Genomic DNA, 16,177 nt, shown 5'->3' with positions numbered 1-16,177 from the left:
CACCAACCTGATTAAAAGTTATCCTTTCTTTCTACAAGTTGATATATGATAGGATGCTACAGTTTACAGCATATGATTACACTCTGTACTCAGTTGTTCACCCCCACTCTAAACTCGGAATACATCTCTTTGAATGATACTTTCTGAAACACCAGGGCTTTAAGTACTGGAAGCCATTTTTTTCTAAAGTACATTCAAATATCATTTAGGAGTCAATTGCTATAGGCCTAGATTTATTCATGACAATGTAACACACGTAAAAACAAAAAGAATAAATTTGAAAACATGAACTGCTACTTTTTAAGAAAATAAAATGCCCAGAAGGTGTGAATCCCAACAATCAAGCAAGATTACAACAAGAAAAGAAGCAAAATCACTTAATTGCAACCTCTATACTCCTATGTGTTCCTGTGCAGGTGTATGGAGGTTGGACTGCAACATATCTGTTGCATAATATGTCCATGACCAAAGGGAGTCAAAACTGGGAGTCCAAGCCAACAATGAGAATTCATGTGCAAATTGTGCCCAGTTTAGGTTTGTCGGGGCTGAAAGGGGTTCCCCTCTCAGAGCTGGAGAGGCAGAGGCATGCAATATAAGACATTGCAGGCCTTCTAAAATTCGTGGAGGGGGGCTAGGAAGAAGTATTGAAACATTCCCAGATTAATTAATTGTTGTAAGTTTGTCCTTCCGGAGGTTGCGGAAGCTTCATATTTTCTTTGGACATCATCATGCGTCTAAGTTCTTGGAGAACAATTTTAATGCTATATGAACTTTGCCACTTGGCTAAAACAGGTATGCTTCGTGAATCCACCTAAAAAATAAAAATAAAAAATAAAAAGTTATAGATTATTTCATCAGACAGCAAGTGTTATATAAAAGTAGCACAATGTTCAGAGTTAAAACTAGAGATTGTCTTAAAATAACTATACCTTTGAGGCTGGGTGCACACAGGAACAGACAGCTGCCAGAGTGGTAAAGCACTCAGACAGGTGACTGTTCCCCGACTACAGTAGGGGCCAGTGTGATGTGCAATTCAGTGCATCACTTTTTTTTTTACAAACTTTATTTGAAGTGTACAAAAAAGTACACTTTATATTCATGGTGCTGTATAGTGACATACGATTCTGTAGTGTGCTGCAATAAAATGCAGCATGTCTGTTGAAGATGTTATTATTATTATTATTCAGGATTTATATAGCGCCAGCAATTTACGCAGTGCTTTACAATATAAAAGGGAGACAATACAGTTACAATACAATTAAATACAAGAGGATTAAGAGGACCCTGCTCAGAAGAGCTTACAATCTAAAAGGGTGGGGCAGGTGGTACAGAAGGTTATAACTGTTGGGAATGAGTTTATGGAAGTGGTAGGAGATTAGTTTGAGACGTGATAGGCTTCCCTGAATAGATGAGTTTTCAGGGATCGTCTGAAGGTGGCAAGAGTAGGGGATAGCCGGACCGGTGGAGGTAGCGAGTTCCAGAGGATTGGAGAGGCTCTGGAGAAATCCTGGAGACGAGTGTGGGAGGAGGAGACGAGAGAGCTTGAGAGTAGGAGGTCTTGAGAAGAACGGAGGGGACGGTTTGGGTGATATTTGGAGACAAGATTGGTGATGTAGCTCGGGGCAGAGTTGTGAATGGCTTTGTATGTGGTGGTTAGTATTTTGAATTTAATTTGCTGGGTGATTGGGAGCCAGTGTAGGGATTGGAGGAGAGGGTTGGCAGACACTGAGCGGTTGGTAAGGTGGATAAGTCTGGCAGCAGCATTCATGATAGACTGAAGAGGAGATAGCCTATGGAGAGGCAGGCCAATGAGAAGGGAGTTGCAATAGTCAAGGCGAGAGATAACAAGGGAGTGAATGAGGATCTTGGTAGTTTTAATTGTTAAAAAGGGCGAATTTTAGAGATGTTACAGAGGTGAAATCTACAAACTTTTGACAACGATTGGACTTGGGGCTGAAATGACAAGTCAGAGTCTAGGGTTACACCTAGTACCCTGGCGTGAGGGGAGGGCCTGATGGTTGCATTGTTGATTTTGATGGAAAAGTCATGGAGGGGGGCATGTGCAGGGGGGATTATTAATAGCTCAGTTTTAGAGAGGTTTAGTTTGAGGAAATGGTGTGACATCCATGCTGATATGTCAGTTAGCAGGTTAGTAATGCGAGAGGAGACTGAAGGAGTGAGGTGAGGAGTAGACAGATAGATTTGGGTGTCATCGGCGTATAAGTGGTATTGGAAGCCGTGGGCGGTTATCAGGTGACCAAGGGAGGAGGTATAAATATGTTAAACATAGATCTAAGGGCCAGTTCACATCAGAACATGATGCAGGAAAGAAGCCTTCAGTGCGTGTTTCCCACACTTTGTTCAAAATACTAGCTTTGCGGTCTGCTACAGGTGCCAATACATTAATGGCACCCCAAATGCAGATTGCAAACGCAGGGTGTTTGCGGGCACCAGATCGCAGGGTATCACATGGTGAATCATACCTGGAATTCATCTTTAAAATAAGAGAACCTTAAAATCCATACTGGCATTGGCTGACGCATAAATGCTCACTACTTGGTAAAACAGAAGACCACATGGCAGCCTTACAAATCTGAAAAACAGGTGCCCAGCGCCAAAAAACCCAAAAAGCACCAACTGATCTGGAGAAGTGGGCTTGAACAGAAAACCGTAGAAATGTGTCCCTTATTCTATAAGTTTAGATGGAGCTGTCAAATCCACCTGGTGACAGTGGAATAAGAACCAGGCTGTCCGCTAAGGGAACCCTCAAAAATGCCATACTTTCAGACTAAGCAGAGCTGTAGCTGAGAAATGGATGAACAGTCCATGCCACATCCAGAAAACTGAGGGAATCATGCAGCATGACAAAGGGGAGAACAAGGTCCTGCTTAAGTTGAAAAGAAGAAACCAACTTTGGAAGAAAGGAGGCATTGGGTCACAAGAAAACCTCTGTGTAGGACAAGAAAGGATTTTTACTTGGAAACTCGCTTTACAGAGGTTATGGTAACAAAGAAGGCAGCCTTGTGAGTAAGAGTAGACAGAGGAGGTTCAAAGAGAACCAACAGAACCAGGTTGAGATCCTATGGCATGGGGGGCGTAGAGGGGGAATAATGTTAAATACATGTGTAGGAAGGCCTTTACTAGGGCTGAGATTTGATGGTTACTTAACCACTTGCCGACCGCCGCACGACGATATACGTCGGCAGAATGGCACGGGCAGGCATATTGGCGTATATATAAGTCCATGCCTGCCCGCGGGTGGGGGGCCCGATCGGGCCCCCCCCCCGGTGCCTGCGGCGGTCGGCATTCGTTCGGGAGAGATCAGGGATGAGGGGACGGCCATTCATTCATGGCCACCCCCTCGCGATCGCTCCCGACGAATGAAAATCCTCGGTGACATCACTTCCTCTCCTGTATTGTAAACACAGGCAGAGGAAATGATGTAATCTCTCCTCGTGTCGGTCTTTTTCGTTCCGGCACGGAGGAGAGAAGATCGGTGAGTTGCACCTAACACTACACTAACAGTAGAACACGCCAGGCACACTTTTCACCCCCCTGATCACCCCCCAATCACCCCCCCAATCACCCCTGCCCCCCCAGTCACAGTGACACCAAGTGCATTTTTTATTATTTTTTTTTTTTTTTTTTTTTTTTTGCATTGGTGTCATTTGTGACTGTAATAACTGTTAGGGCAGTTAGGGTTAGCCCCCTTTAGCTCTAGGGTGCCCCCCTAACCCCCCCAATAAAGGTTTAACCCCGTGATCACCCCCCGTCGCCAGTGTCACTAATAAGCGATTTTTTTCTGATCGCTGTATTAGTGTCACAGGTGACGCTAGTTAGGCAGGTAAGTATTTAGGTTCGCCGCAGCTTTTTATAGCGTCAGGGACCCCCATATACTACCGCATAGCCCCCTGATTGCCCCCCAGTTAACCCTTTCACCAGTGATCACCATATAACTGTTACAGGTGACGCTGGTTGGTTAGTTTTTTTTTTGTTTCAGGGCACCCGCCATTTATTACCTAATAAAGGTTTAACCCCCTGATCACCCGGCGGGTGATATAAGTTTGAGGGTCAGATAAGGCCTGCGTCGCCCCAGCGTCAGGTTAGTGCCAGTACCGCTAACACCCACGCGCAAAGCATACACCTCCCTTTAGTAATATAGTATCTGATCAGATCTATATTAGCGTTGCCTTCATTTTAGGTTTCCCAAAACGCATTGTTAGCGGGATCAGCCCAGATACCCGCTAGCACCTGCGTTTAGCCCCTCCGCCAAGCCCAGCCCAGCCCACCCAAGTGCAGTATCGATCGATCACTGTCACTTACAAAACACAACACACATAACTGCAGCGTTCGCAGAGTCAGGCTTGATCCCTGCGATCGCTAACAGTTTTTTTTGTAGCGTTTTGAAACAGTCGCTGACAGGCTAGGTGCTTTTTTACCTGTGAGTCTCACTAGTGTACCCCTAAATTTAGAGCCCAAAATGGCAAGGCGAAGGTACACTAGTGAAGAGGCCTACACGTTTCTGAGCATGACAGATAGTGAAGAGGACGTCACTCATCTGTCAGATTCAGGCTCAGAATACGATCCTGTAGAGGACAGCGGCTCCATGACAGATAGCTCTGACGACGGAGATGAGGCCGCTGCTAAGAACAGGTGTGCCCAATCCCGTATGTATTCTGTTGTTGAGGTGCAGGAACCGCAGGTCACTCGTATGGAGCAGAGACGTACTAGAGCCGCTCAACCTTCTGGTGAACTGGCAAGCACCAGCGGCCTAGTACACCCTGGACGTACATCCAGCACTGCAGTAACACGTGGTGACGTGGCGAGTCCCATAAGTGCAGTTCAAGCTGGCGAGGTGGCAAGCACAAGTAGTGTCCCGCTGCCACCAAGAAGAAGACAAAGACAGGCCCGTCGTACCCATAGTGCCCTTCCTGCAGAATTCGCCAATCCTATTTGGGTGCCCACATCTTCTGCAGAACCCGTACTTCCCCCATTCACTGGCCAACCTGGCATTAACGTGGAAACAGTTGATTTTACGACACTTGACTTTTACTCACTGTTTTTCACCGAAGATCTCTATAGATCTATTGTGGACCAAACCAATTTGTACGCTGCTCAACACATCGCCACTATTCCCCAGTCCGCCCTTGCCAGACAATGGAAACCAGTTACGGTTTCCGAATTTAAAACCTTTCTGGGCCTCTCCCTCAACATGGGCATAACCAAAAAGAGTGAATTGCGGTCATATTGGTCCACTGACCCAATTCACCATATGCGCGTGTTCTCTGCTTCCATGTCCAGGGCACGATACGAGATGATTTTGCGGTTCATGCACTTCAGCGACAATCAACTCTGTCGTCCTCGTGGAGACCCTGAATACGATCGGCTCTACAAAATTCGGCCCCTCATAAACCACTTCAACCAACGTTTTGCAGACATGTTTACTCCCCATCAAGTTGTCTGCGTTGATGAGTCCCTGATTAAGTTTTCTGGTCGCTTGTCATTCAAACAATACGTCCCCAACAAGCGTTCCAGATACGGGGTCAAGATGTATAAGCTCTGTGACAGGGCCACAGGCTATACACGTAGTTTCATGGTTTATGAGGGTAAAGATAGTCACGTAGAGCCGGAGAACTGCCCTGATTACATAGGAAGCGCTGGCAAGATAGTGTGGGACATGGTGTCACCCTTATTCGGAAAGGGGTACCACTTGTACGTGGACAATTATTACACAAGCGTGCCACTGTTTAGTCACTTGTTTGATCAGCAGATTGGAGCATGTGGCACCGTGCGACCTAATCGCCGGGGCTTTCCCCAGCGGCTTGTAGAGTCCCCTCTTAGGCTGGGGGAGAGAGCCTGCTTGCGCAGTAATAATTTGCTCGCTATGAAGTGGAGGGATAATAAGAATGTTTTCGTTCTTACCTCCCTTCATGCAGACACGACGGTCCAAATTTCTACGGCGACTGGTATTGTGGAGAAACCCCTCTGTGTCCACAAATATAACCTTAACATGGGAGGGGTGGACCTCAATGACCAGTTGTTGGCGCCGTATCTAGTTGCCCGTAAGGCCAGACGCTGGTACAAAAAAGTGTCTGTTTATTTATTCCAATTGGCTATACTGAATGCTTATGTACTACACAAAGCTTCAGGACGGACTGGATCCTTCCTCAAATTCCAGGAGGATATCGTCAGAGCCCTTCTGTATCCAGACGGTGCTCCACCTCACCTTCCCCTACCAGATGCAGTAAGCCGGCTGCATGAGAGGCATTATATTTATGTCCTCCCGAGTACCCCTACCCAACGAGCCCCCCAAAGAAAATGTCGTGTCTGCAGTAAGCGCGGATTTAGGCGTGACACCCGTTATTGTTGTCCCCGCTGTCCTGACCAGCCTGGTCTTTGCATTGGTGAATGTTTTGAACGCTACCATGAACTAGTTGAGTTTTAGAGTAGGGTACAGCATTGCACAGGCTAGGCACACGTTCACAGGGTCTCTCAAGATGCCATCGCATTTTGAGAGACCCAAACCGCTGGAACCGTTACAACAGAAGTGTTAAAGTTACATAAAAAAGTGTTTAAAAAAAAAAAAAAAAAGTAAAAAAAAACAAAAAACCAAAAAAAATATAAAATAAAAAAACCAAAAATAGTTGTCGTTTTATTGTTCTCTCTCTCTCTATTCTCTCTCTATTGTTCTGCTCCTTTGTACTGTATTCTATTCTGCAATGTTTTATTGTTAACCATTTTTTGTTTTCAGGTACGCCATTCAGCTGTAGCGTGGATTTATTTATCTTGACAGCAACAGCGTTTGCTCCCACGATACGTAAAGCCACGACTCCAGCGCTGTCGGAGGTGATTTCACCACCACAGTTAAAAAAAGAGCATATATGCCGAAGCATGGGGGCATAAGGGGTGGAGGAGCGATCTGCTCCTACCTTTTGCGGGAGGATGCCCCCATGCTTCGGCATATATATATTTTAGGCACAGATTGTGTTAAATGTGTTATTTTTTGCGATTTTTTTTGTATTTGCTTTGCAGGTATGGTAAGTCCTACTGTTATACTGTAATGTTACTTTGTTTTATTGTTAACCATCATTTGCTTAGCAGGTACGCCATTCTGCTGCAGAGCGGATTTATTTATCTTGACAGCAACAGCGTTTGCTCCCATGATACATAAAGCCGCGACTCTAGCACTGTCGGGGGTGATTTCACCACCACAGTTAAAAAAGAGCATATATGCCGAAGCATGGGGGCATAAGGGGTGGAGGAGCGATCTGCTCCTACCTTTTGCGGGAGGATGCCCCCATGCTTCGGCATATATAAATGGTGCATGTATGCCCACCATTAGAAAGTGGGTGGATGAAGGGTGGTATCTAATGGTGGGCATACCCACCGATCAATATTTTTTTTTCGTTCAGCCCACAGGCTGCATGAAAAAAAAATTACAATATATGCCCAACCAGTTCCAGCAACATACTGGTATGTTGCGGGACTTTGAGTGCTTATACCAGAATGATGCCTGCAGGTTTAGGTATCATCTTGGTATCATTCTTTTCAGCCAGCGGTCGGCTTTTATGTAAAAGTAATCCTAGCGGCTAATTAGCCTCTAGACTACTTTTACAAGCAGTGGGAGGGAATGTCCCCCCCCCCCGCACCATCTTCCATGGTTTTCTCAGGCTCTCCTGTCCCAACAGGGAACCTGAGAATGCAGCCGGTGGTTCCGCCAGCTGACCATAGAGCTGATCAGAGACCAGAATGGCTCCAATCATCTCTATGGCCTAAGACACCGGAAGCTACAAACATTTCATGACTTAGATTTTGCGGGATGTAAACAGCGCCATTGGGAAATTGGGAAAGCATTTTATCACACCGATCTTGGTGTGGTCAGATGCTTTGAGGACAGAGGAGAGATCTAGGGTCTGATAGACCCTAATTTTAAAAAAAAAAGAGTACCTGTCACTATCTATTGCAATCATAGGGGATATTTACATTCCCTGAGATAACAATAAAAATCATAAAAAAATATATATAAATGAAAGGAACAGTTTAAAAATAAAATAAAAAAGCAAAATAAATAATAAAAAAAAAATTAATAAAAAAAACACCCCTGTACCCCCCTGCTAAGGCGCAACGTGGAACGCAAGCGTTGGTCTGGTGGCATATGTAAACAGCAATTGCACCATGCATGTGAGGTATCACCACGAAGGTCAGATCGAGGGTACTAATTTTAGCAGTAGACCTCCTCCGTAAATCTAAAGTGGTCACCTGTAAAGGCATTTAAAGGCTTTTAAAAATGTACGTAGTTTGTCGCCGCTGCACGTTTCTGCGCAATTTTAAAGCATGTCATGTTTGGTATCCATGTACTCGGCCTAAGATCATATTTTTTATTTCATCAAACATTTGGGCAATATAGTGATTTTTAGTGCATTAAAATAAAAAAAAGTGTGTTTTTTCCCCCAAAAATGCGTTTGAAAAATCGCTGCGCAAATACCGTGTGAAAAAAAAAAATGAAAAACCCACCATTTTAATCGGTAGGGCTTTTGCTTTAAAAAAACACTTCATGTTTGGGGGTTCAAAGTAATTTTCTTGCAAAAAAAAATATTTTTTCATGTAAACAAAAAGTGTCAGAAAGGGCTTTTTCTTCAAGTGGTTAGAAGAGTGGGTGATGTGTGACATAAGCTTCTAAATGTTGTGCATAAAATGCCAGGACAGTTCAAAACCCCCCCAAATGACCCCATTTTAGAAAGTAGACACCCCAAGCTATTTGCTGAGAGGCATGTCGAGTCCATGGAATATTTTATATTTTGACAAAAGTTGTGGAAAAAATACATTATTATTATTTTTTATTTTTTTTTTGCACAAAGTTGTCATTAAATGATATATTGCTCAAACATGCCATGGTTATATGTAAAATTACACCCCAAAATACATTCTGTTGCTTCTCCTGAGTACGGGGATACCACAAGTGTGAGACCTTTTGGGAGCCTAACCGCGTACGGTACCCCAAAATCCAAGCACCACCTTCAGGATTTCTAAGGGTGTAAATTTTAGATTTCATTCCTCACTGCCTATCACAGTTTCGGAGGCCATGGAATGCCCAGATAGCACAAAATCCCCCCAAGTGACCCCATTTTGGAAAGGAGACACCCCAAGCTATTTGCCGAGAGGTATGGTTAGTATTTTGCAGACCTTCATTTTTGTCACAAAGTTTTGAAAATTGAAAAAAAGAAAAAAAATATACATTATTTTTTTTTTTCTTCATTTTCAAAAACAAATGAGAGCTGCAAAATACTCACCATGCCTCTCGGCAAATAGCTTGGGGTGTCTACTTTCCAAAATGGGGTCATTTTGGGGGGTTTTGTGCTATTTTGGCATTTTATGGCCTTCAAAACTGTGATAGGTAGTGAGGTGTAAAATCAAAAATTTACCCCCTTAGAAATCCTGAAGGCGGTTCTTGGTTTTCGGGGCCCCGTACGCGACTAGGCTCCCAAAAAGTCCCACATATGTGGTATCCCCGTACTCAGGAGAAGCAGCAGAATTTATTTTGGGGTGTCATTTCACATATGTCCCTGGCATGTGTGAGCAATATATCATTTAGTGACAACTTTGTGAAAAAAAAATAAAAAAAAATAAAAGTTTGTAATTTTCCCGCAACTTGTGGCAAAATATAAAATATTCCATGGACTCAACATGCCTCTCAGCAAATAGCTTGGGGTGTCTACTTTCTAAAATGGGGTCATTTGTGGGGGTTTTGTGCCATCTTGGCATTTTATGGCCTTCAAAACTGTAATAGGTAGTGAGAAGTGAAATCAAAGATTTACGCCCTTAGAAAGCCTGAAGGCGGTTCTTGGCTTTCGGGGCCCCGTACGCACCTAGGCTCCCAAAAAATCCCACACATGTGGTATCCCTGTACTCAGGAGAAGCAGCAGAATTTATTTTGGGGTGTCATTTTACATATGCCCATGGCATGCGTGACTAATATATCATTTAGTGACAACTTTGTGAAAAAAAAAATAAAAAAAAAAAAGTTTGTAATTTTCCCGCAACTTGCGGCAAAATATAAAATATTCCATGGACTCAACATGCCTCTCAGCAAATAGCTTGGGGTGTCTACTTTCTAAAATGGGGTCATTTGTGGGGGTTTTGTGCCATCTTGGCATTTTATGGCCTTCAAAACTGTAATAGGTAGTGAGGCGTGAAATCAAAGATTTACGCCCTTAGAAAGCCTGAAGGCGGTTCTTGGCTTTTGGGGCCCCGTACGCAGCTAGGCTCCCAAAAAGTCCCACATATGTGGTATCCCCGTACTCAGGAGAAGTAGCAGAATTTATTTTGGGGTGTAATTTCACATATGCCCATGGCATGCGTGAGCAATATATCATTTAGTGACAACTTTGTGAAAAAAAAAAATAAAAAAAAAAAAGTTTGTAACTTTCCCGCAACTTGCGGCAAAATATAAAATATTCCATGGACTCAACATGCCTCTCAGCAAATAGCTTGGGGTGTCTACTTTCTAAAATGGGGTCATTTGTGGGGGTTTTGTGCCATCTTGGCATTTTATGGCCTTCAAAACTGTAATAGGTAGTGAGGCGTGAAATTAAAAATGTATGCCCTTAGAAAGCCTGAAGGCGGTGCTTGGTTTTCGGGGCCCCGTACGCGGCTAGGCTCCCAAAAAGTCCCACATATGTGGTATCCCCGTACTCAGGAGAAGCAGCAGAATTTATTTTGGGGTGTAATTTCACATATGCCCATAGCATGTGTGAGCAATATATCATTTAGTGACAACTTTGTGAAAAATTTATAAAGTTTGTCATTTTCCCGCAACTTGTGGCAAAATATAAAATATTCCATGGACTCAACATGCCTCTCAGCAAATAGCTTGGGGTGTCTACTTTCTAAAATGGGGTCATTTGTGGGGGTTTTGTGCCATCTTGGCATTTTATGGCCTTCAAAACTGTGATAGGTAGTGAGGAGTAAAATGACATATGTATGCCCTTAGAAATCCTGAAGGCGGTGCTTGGCTTTCGGGGCCCCGTACGCGGCTAGGCTTCCAAAAAGTCGACCACATGTGGTATCCCCGTACTCAGGAGAAGCAGCAGAATGTATTTTGGGGTACAATTCCACATATAACCATGGCATGTGTGAGCAATATATCATTTAGTGACAACTTTGTGTAAAAAAAAAAAAAAATTTTTTTTTTTGTCATTATTCAATCGCTTGCGGCAAAAAAATAAAATATTCAATGGGCTCAACATGCCTCTTATCAATTTCCTTAGGGTGTCTACTTTCCAAAATGGGGTCATTTGGGGGGGTTTTGTACTGCCCTGCCATTTTAGCACCTCAAGAAATGAGATAGGCAGTCATAAAATAAAAGCTGCGTAAATTCCAGAAAACGTACCTTAGTTTGTAGATGTGACAACTTTTGCGCAAACCAATAAATATACAATTATTGACTTTTTTTTTACCAAAGACATGTGGCTGAATACATTTTGGCCTAAATGTATGACTAAAATTGAGTTTATTGGATTTTTCTAATAACAAAAAGTAGAAAATATCATTTTTTTTCAAAATTTGCGGTCTTTTTACGTTTATATCGCAAAAAATAAAAATCGCAGAATCAGTCAAATACCTTTAAAAGAAAGCTCTATTTGTGGGAAGAAAAGGACGCAAATTTCGTTTGGGTACAACATTGCATGACCGCGCAATTACCAGTTAAAGCAGCGCAGTGCCAAAGTGTAAAAAGACCTCTGGTCATTTACCAGCAAAATGGTCCGGTCTTAAAGTGGTTAATGCCAAATGTTGATTGACACCCGACTGGAGAAAAGACAGCATTCATCCTACAGAGAATTTTCTGGGATTTCATTTTTCTGCCTCACACAATGAGAAATATGCTATCCAGGTGCAGTAGTAGACTTAACCCCCCTGACGGTATTCCCGAGTCTGACTCGGGGTGGATTTTTCATACCAAAAGCGGTATCCCCGAGTCAGACTCGGGACAGCGTCGCTGGATCCAGGAGGAGGTTTACTTACCTTCTCCCTCGGATCCAGAGTTGTCTCCCCGCTGTACGAGCGAGCCGTGTCTCGCTCGATGCATTACATCGCCGATCTCCGTGCCCTGCGAGCGTTGCAACGCACGGGGACGGAGATCGGCGCCAAATTCAAAAAGTGAAACAAACAGTATACATACAGTATAATGTAATCTTACAGATTACATTGCTGTATGTAAATATTTCACATCCCCGTTGTCCCTAGTGGTCTGCCCAGTGTCCTGCATGCAGTTTTATAATATAAAAACTGTTCTTTATGCCTGGAAACTGGAGATTGTCCATAGCAACCAAAACTGTCACTTTACATCAAAAATGATTTTAGACCAGCTAGAAAACAGCGATAATAAATTAGAATCACTCGCAGAATTGAGCGATAGCGATTTGTGGGGAGATCCGTCATCAAATACTGAAAAGTAATGACAGCGACAATTCTGCAACTGAGCAAATTTCAGTGTTTGATGTGATTACATTATTGAATAATTTTTATTATTGTTATATTATTATTTGGTACAATTATTTATAATTATTTATTATATTATAATTTATGATTTAATTTTTCAAACTTTATCATACCCGGGATGTCTGCTAGACTCTGGTTTGGACAGATTTAAGTGAGTTATTCCTAAGAATTGCAGGACTACAATATAAAACGCCAAATTTTCATGCAAAATAATGGTACCGCTTTTAGCACCTAAAATCCGAAATAATCGTACCGCCAGGGAGGTTAATGAAGTCAATTTTCAAGCCTTTACAGTCATAGGGATAACCGACTCAGAATCGCCCCCATCACTGATGACTTGGGCTTCAACAGTCAGGCTATGAAAGCCAGCACATCGAGAATTATAATGGTAAACTGCTTTCTGGGATAGAAGACCTTGGAGGGCCCATGGAAAGTATGCCAGGAGTCAACAGGGAGCCCACTCTGTAAAGGCTAAAAGGACCCTCATGCAAAAAATGCAAGGTTGGTTGGCTTGCGGACTACAACGTTTGAGCATGGAGTGGAGAGTCTGGAGTATTAGAAATCCCCTGAACTTCTATAGGATCTGCACAGTGCAAGATATTACGCCGATAGATCCTGCCTGTCCCAGAAGACGGTTGTGCAGATATCCCACTATGGGAATGCCCCAATTATGAAAACAGCTAGCACTTTGAAAACCATAGGTGCAGCAGAAAAAACAAATAAAATAGAAACAAACTGCAAATGCTGTGTGCCCCCTGCAAAATGCACATAGCATTGTGGGGAAGATGGGCACTTGCAAGCAGGAATAATTTAAGTCCACAGAGGCCAGAAGGTCACTGGGATGGAGGAAAACAATCCATGCTGAATTTATTACCTAGACAATGTTGAACACCTACCTTGTGATGCGGTATGGGGTGAATGCCCCTTCTGGCTTTGGGAACAGTGAGCAGGTTTGAATAAAACTTACTTTTCATTTTCTGGGAAAATGGCAAAGACCTCTTTAGAGAGGAGCTGCTCTAGAGCAGCGTGGAGGTTCGCCAATAATTCACTGCTGGATAGCGGGGGGGGGGGGGGGGGGGGGCAGCATCTTTTTTCCTGGCCAGGAAGCAAATAGCAAGGACTTGGATCAAACACTCTCACAAAAATATATTTAAGTATTTTTCCTCCTCGGAAATGGAGAGAAGGCCCAGTAAACACTGACGGGGCATAGCGTCGGGTGGAAACTATTGCGGTCATGGAGGAATTTAACCACCTGCAACCAATATCCTTGAAGGGAGGGACAGAACCATATACAGTGATAGAATGTCTCTCTCTCTCCCTCCCCCCCCCCGGGTCCCCAATATAATATAAACTCCCTCCCAACAATTTATAGTTTATAAAAATCGGGGACAGTCAACAACTTGGGCAGGTGCGGGTTGTCCCGCAGCGGCGTGGGTATGGAATATGGTGGCCTTGGTGATGGACATAGCCAGCTGCCACATTTTACAAAAATGGAATATCATAGGACTCCTGTTCCCCACGTGAGGCAACGTATTGGTACCACATAGTAAAACTTGGAAGGGGTGGGCCTACCAGGCTAGATACCGAGGAGCATACGATTCTTGATTGCAATAGAAAAAATGAGAAAGCTGAGAAGCAATAAAAATACAGGGCTGTCAGGAAACATGGTGCCACCCAGGTGGCCAGGACACTTCAGAGCTCGCGTGATAGTTTGTGTTGGGAGGAACCCCATATGAATGTATTGAGAATAGATTCCATGGATTTGAAGATAAGTGTAGCGATGTATAGGGGGCATGCCAAAAAAGTTAGAGCAATTTTGGAAATAGTTTGGAAAGATCTTTCCCTGGTTTGGGTATTAAGACCACAAGAGCTTCACACATGAAGGTTGGGAGTGTGGCAGTTTAGAATATGTGAGCATATAATGCTTGCAGTTTGGGGATGAGGACCTCCCTGAATTGGTCATGAAAAACTTTAAAAGGAGTCTGTTGGAGCCTTAGAGGGTGGAACATGCGCCAGTGCCTCCGCAATGCAGTCTGTAGTGACTGGCGCCTCAAGCTGGCCAATATGAGAATGGATAAGGGTGGGAAAGTCAATGTCCTGAAGGAATGCAGTCAATTCGTTTTGAGAGCAGAGGGCGGTCGAGGTGTATAGGTCAGAGCAGAACTAAACTCATCGGCTACTTGGGAGGGGTCTCTGATCTTTTTCCCCAGAGGCTGACTGAAGTGTGACCATTTCTGGGGGGCCTATGGTCAAGATGGGCTATATAAGCGGTTTGTCGTGCTCAAATATAGGGTGCTTACCAAGGAAAAAAAAAAAAAAAAAAGAAACAAACACACCTCACTGTTCACTCAGTGTAATTGATCAGTGAGTCTAGACTGCATTCTCACAAGGTAAGCTTTGCCTGCAGAGGGGTCAGCAAGAAAAACCTGCTCAAGAGATCTCAAACATTCTTCCTCCATAAAGGATTCAGCTTCCATATACGGACTGTGGAGGAAGCAGGCAAACATAGGGAAGCCCGTGGGGGCCCTATGGGGAGTGGTTAGAGAGCACCCCGACACCAAACCCCACATTGAGCAGAGTGGGTAAGACAAAAAGTAGGTCAATGCGGGACATGGCAGAGTGTGAACGGAGTAAAACAGGAGTAGGCTACAGATGTTGGGTACTTGTACCTCCAGGTGTCTACCATGGTGAACTCTAAAAGGAAGCTCCCAAACAATATGTGGGGGGAGGGGCTCCGGGCAACTGAATGGGAACAATGAGCAGCCCCAAGACTCACCAGGCAAGTTCAAAGTACATGCAAGTAAGGGCATTGACTGGCAAAGCCCAACTCACGGTTCACGGAGGATTAGATGATCCTGGGCTGGTGCAAAGGGAACAAAGGCAGAAGAGCTGGGGTATCAAGATGGCGGTAGGTGGTGTCGACTGGAGTGTTAGACGGGTGCAGGTCCAGCCACATCTCGGTGCTCCAGCCAAGACAGAACCGAACCAGGATCATCGAAGAACTGGGCCATGCCATCGCATACAACACGGAGTGTCGCTGGGAAGAGCATCGCAAACGTTAGGTGGATTCGTAGTTGCCGATTGGCCTCCACTAACTGCGCCCTCTTTTGCACCAGAGGAGAAATCTAGGAACACAGCAATATGGATGTTGCCGAAGGAGATGTTACCTCTTTCACTGGTGAGCCGCAGGATAGCGTCCCGGTAATTTAAGAGTTTGGCGATAAAAGCGCACGGGAAGCGCCACCTGGTGGAGGCTGTGCGGTACCACAAACGTTGGTGAGAAGGCCTCTCTGCTGCAGGTTTTGACTAGCAGATGCGCCAGGAAATCAGAGCCTTCGGCCCACTCAGGCAGACACACAAAACAGATTGCAGCGGTGGAGACTGTTCTCCATATCATATTGTTTGCTGAGAACGGAGTTTAGCTGATGCTGCAGCCTTTCAGTTGTTATTTGCAGCAGTGGCAGTTCATCCTCCCCGTGGCCGACCCAGCGTTCGATCTTTGTCACTCTCTCCCGCAAGTTATGGAGGTCTTGCCCAATAAGGGATGTTGACTTTCACCTCCTATAACCCAGGTGAAAGTTGTCTGACAAAGGGAGATAGCCTCAAGCGCTCTGGCAGTGTCCCTCGTGTCCCATTCCTCATGGCAGCATTTGTCTAGCTTTGCTAGAGCCCTGAGAGG

The 16,177-nt window shown here is 44.3% G+C and overlaps 1 protein-coding gene across 1 annotated transcript in view; it reads right to left on the bottom strand.

The window, feature by feature from the left end:
* Nucleotides 1-220: 220 nt before the first annotated feature.
* The window catches only part of UBE2V2 (ubiquitin conjugating enzyme E2 V2), a 52,397-nt gene continuing 36,440 nt past the window's right edge, over nucleotides 221-16,177 (bottom strand). The window contains exon 4 of the mRNA XM_077492664.1: nucleotides 221-811. Coding sequence (XP_077348790.1) covers nucleotides 665-811 — 147 coding nt within the window. The 3' untranslated portion in view covers nucleotides 221-664. The remainder of the gene's footprint in view (nucleotides 812-16,177) is intronic.

The sequence above is a fragment of the Lithobates pipiens genome, unplaced genomic scaffold (genome assembly GCF_037356315.1).
Source record: "Lithobates pipiens isolate NorthernLeopardFrog02 unplaced genomic scaffold, aLitPip1_a1.2 Scaffold_19, whole genome shotgun sequence".
NCBI classification, from domain to species: domain Eukaryota; kingdom Metazoa; phylum Chordata; class Amphibia; order Anura; family Ranidae; genus Lithobates; species Lithobates pipiens.
Note: the sequence above shows the minus strand (reverse complement) of the source record. Positions and strands in the feature narration are given on the sequence as shown.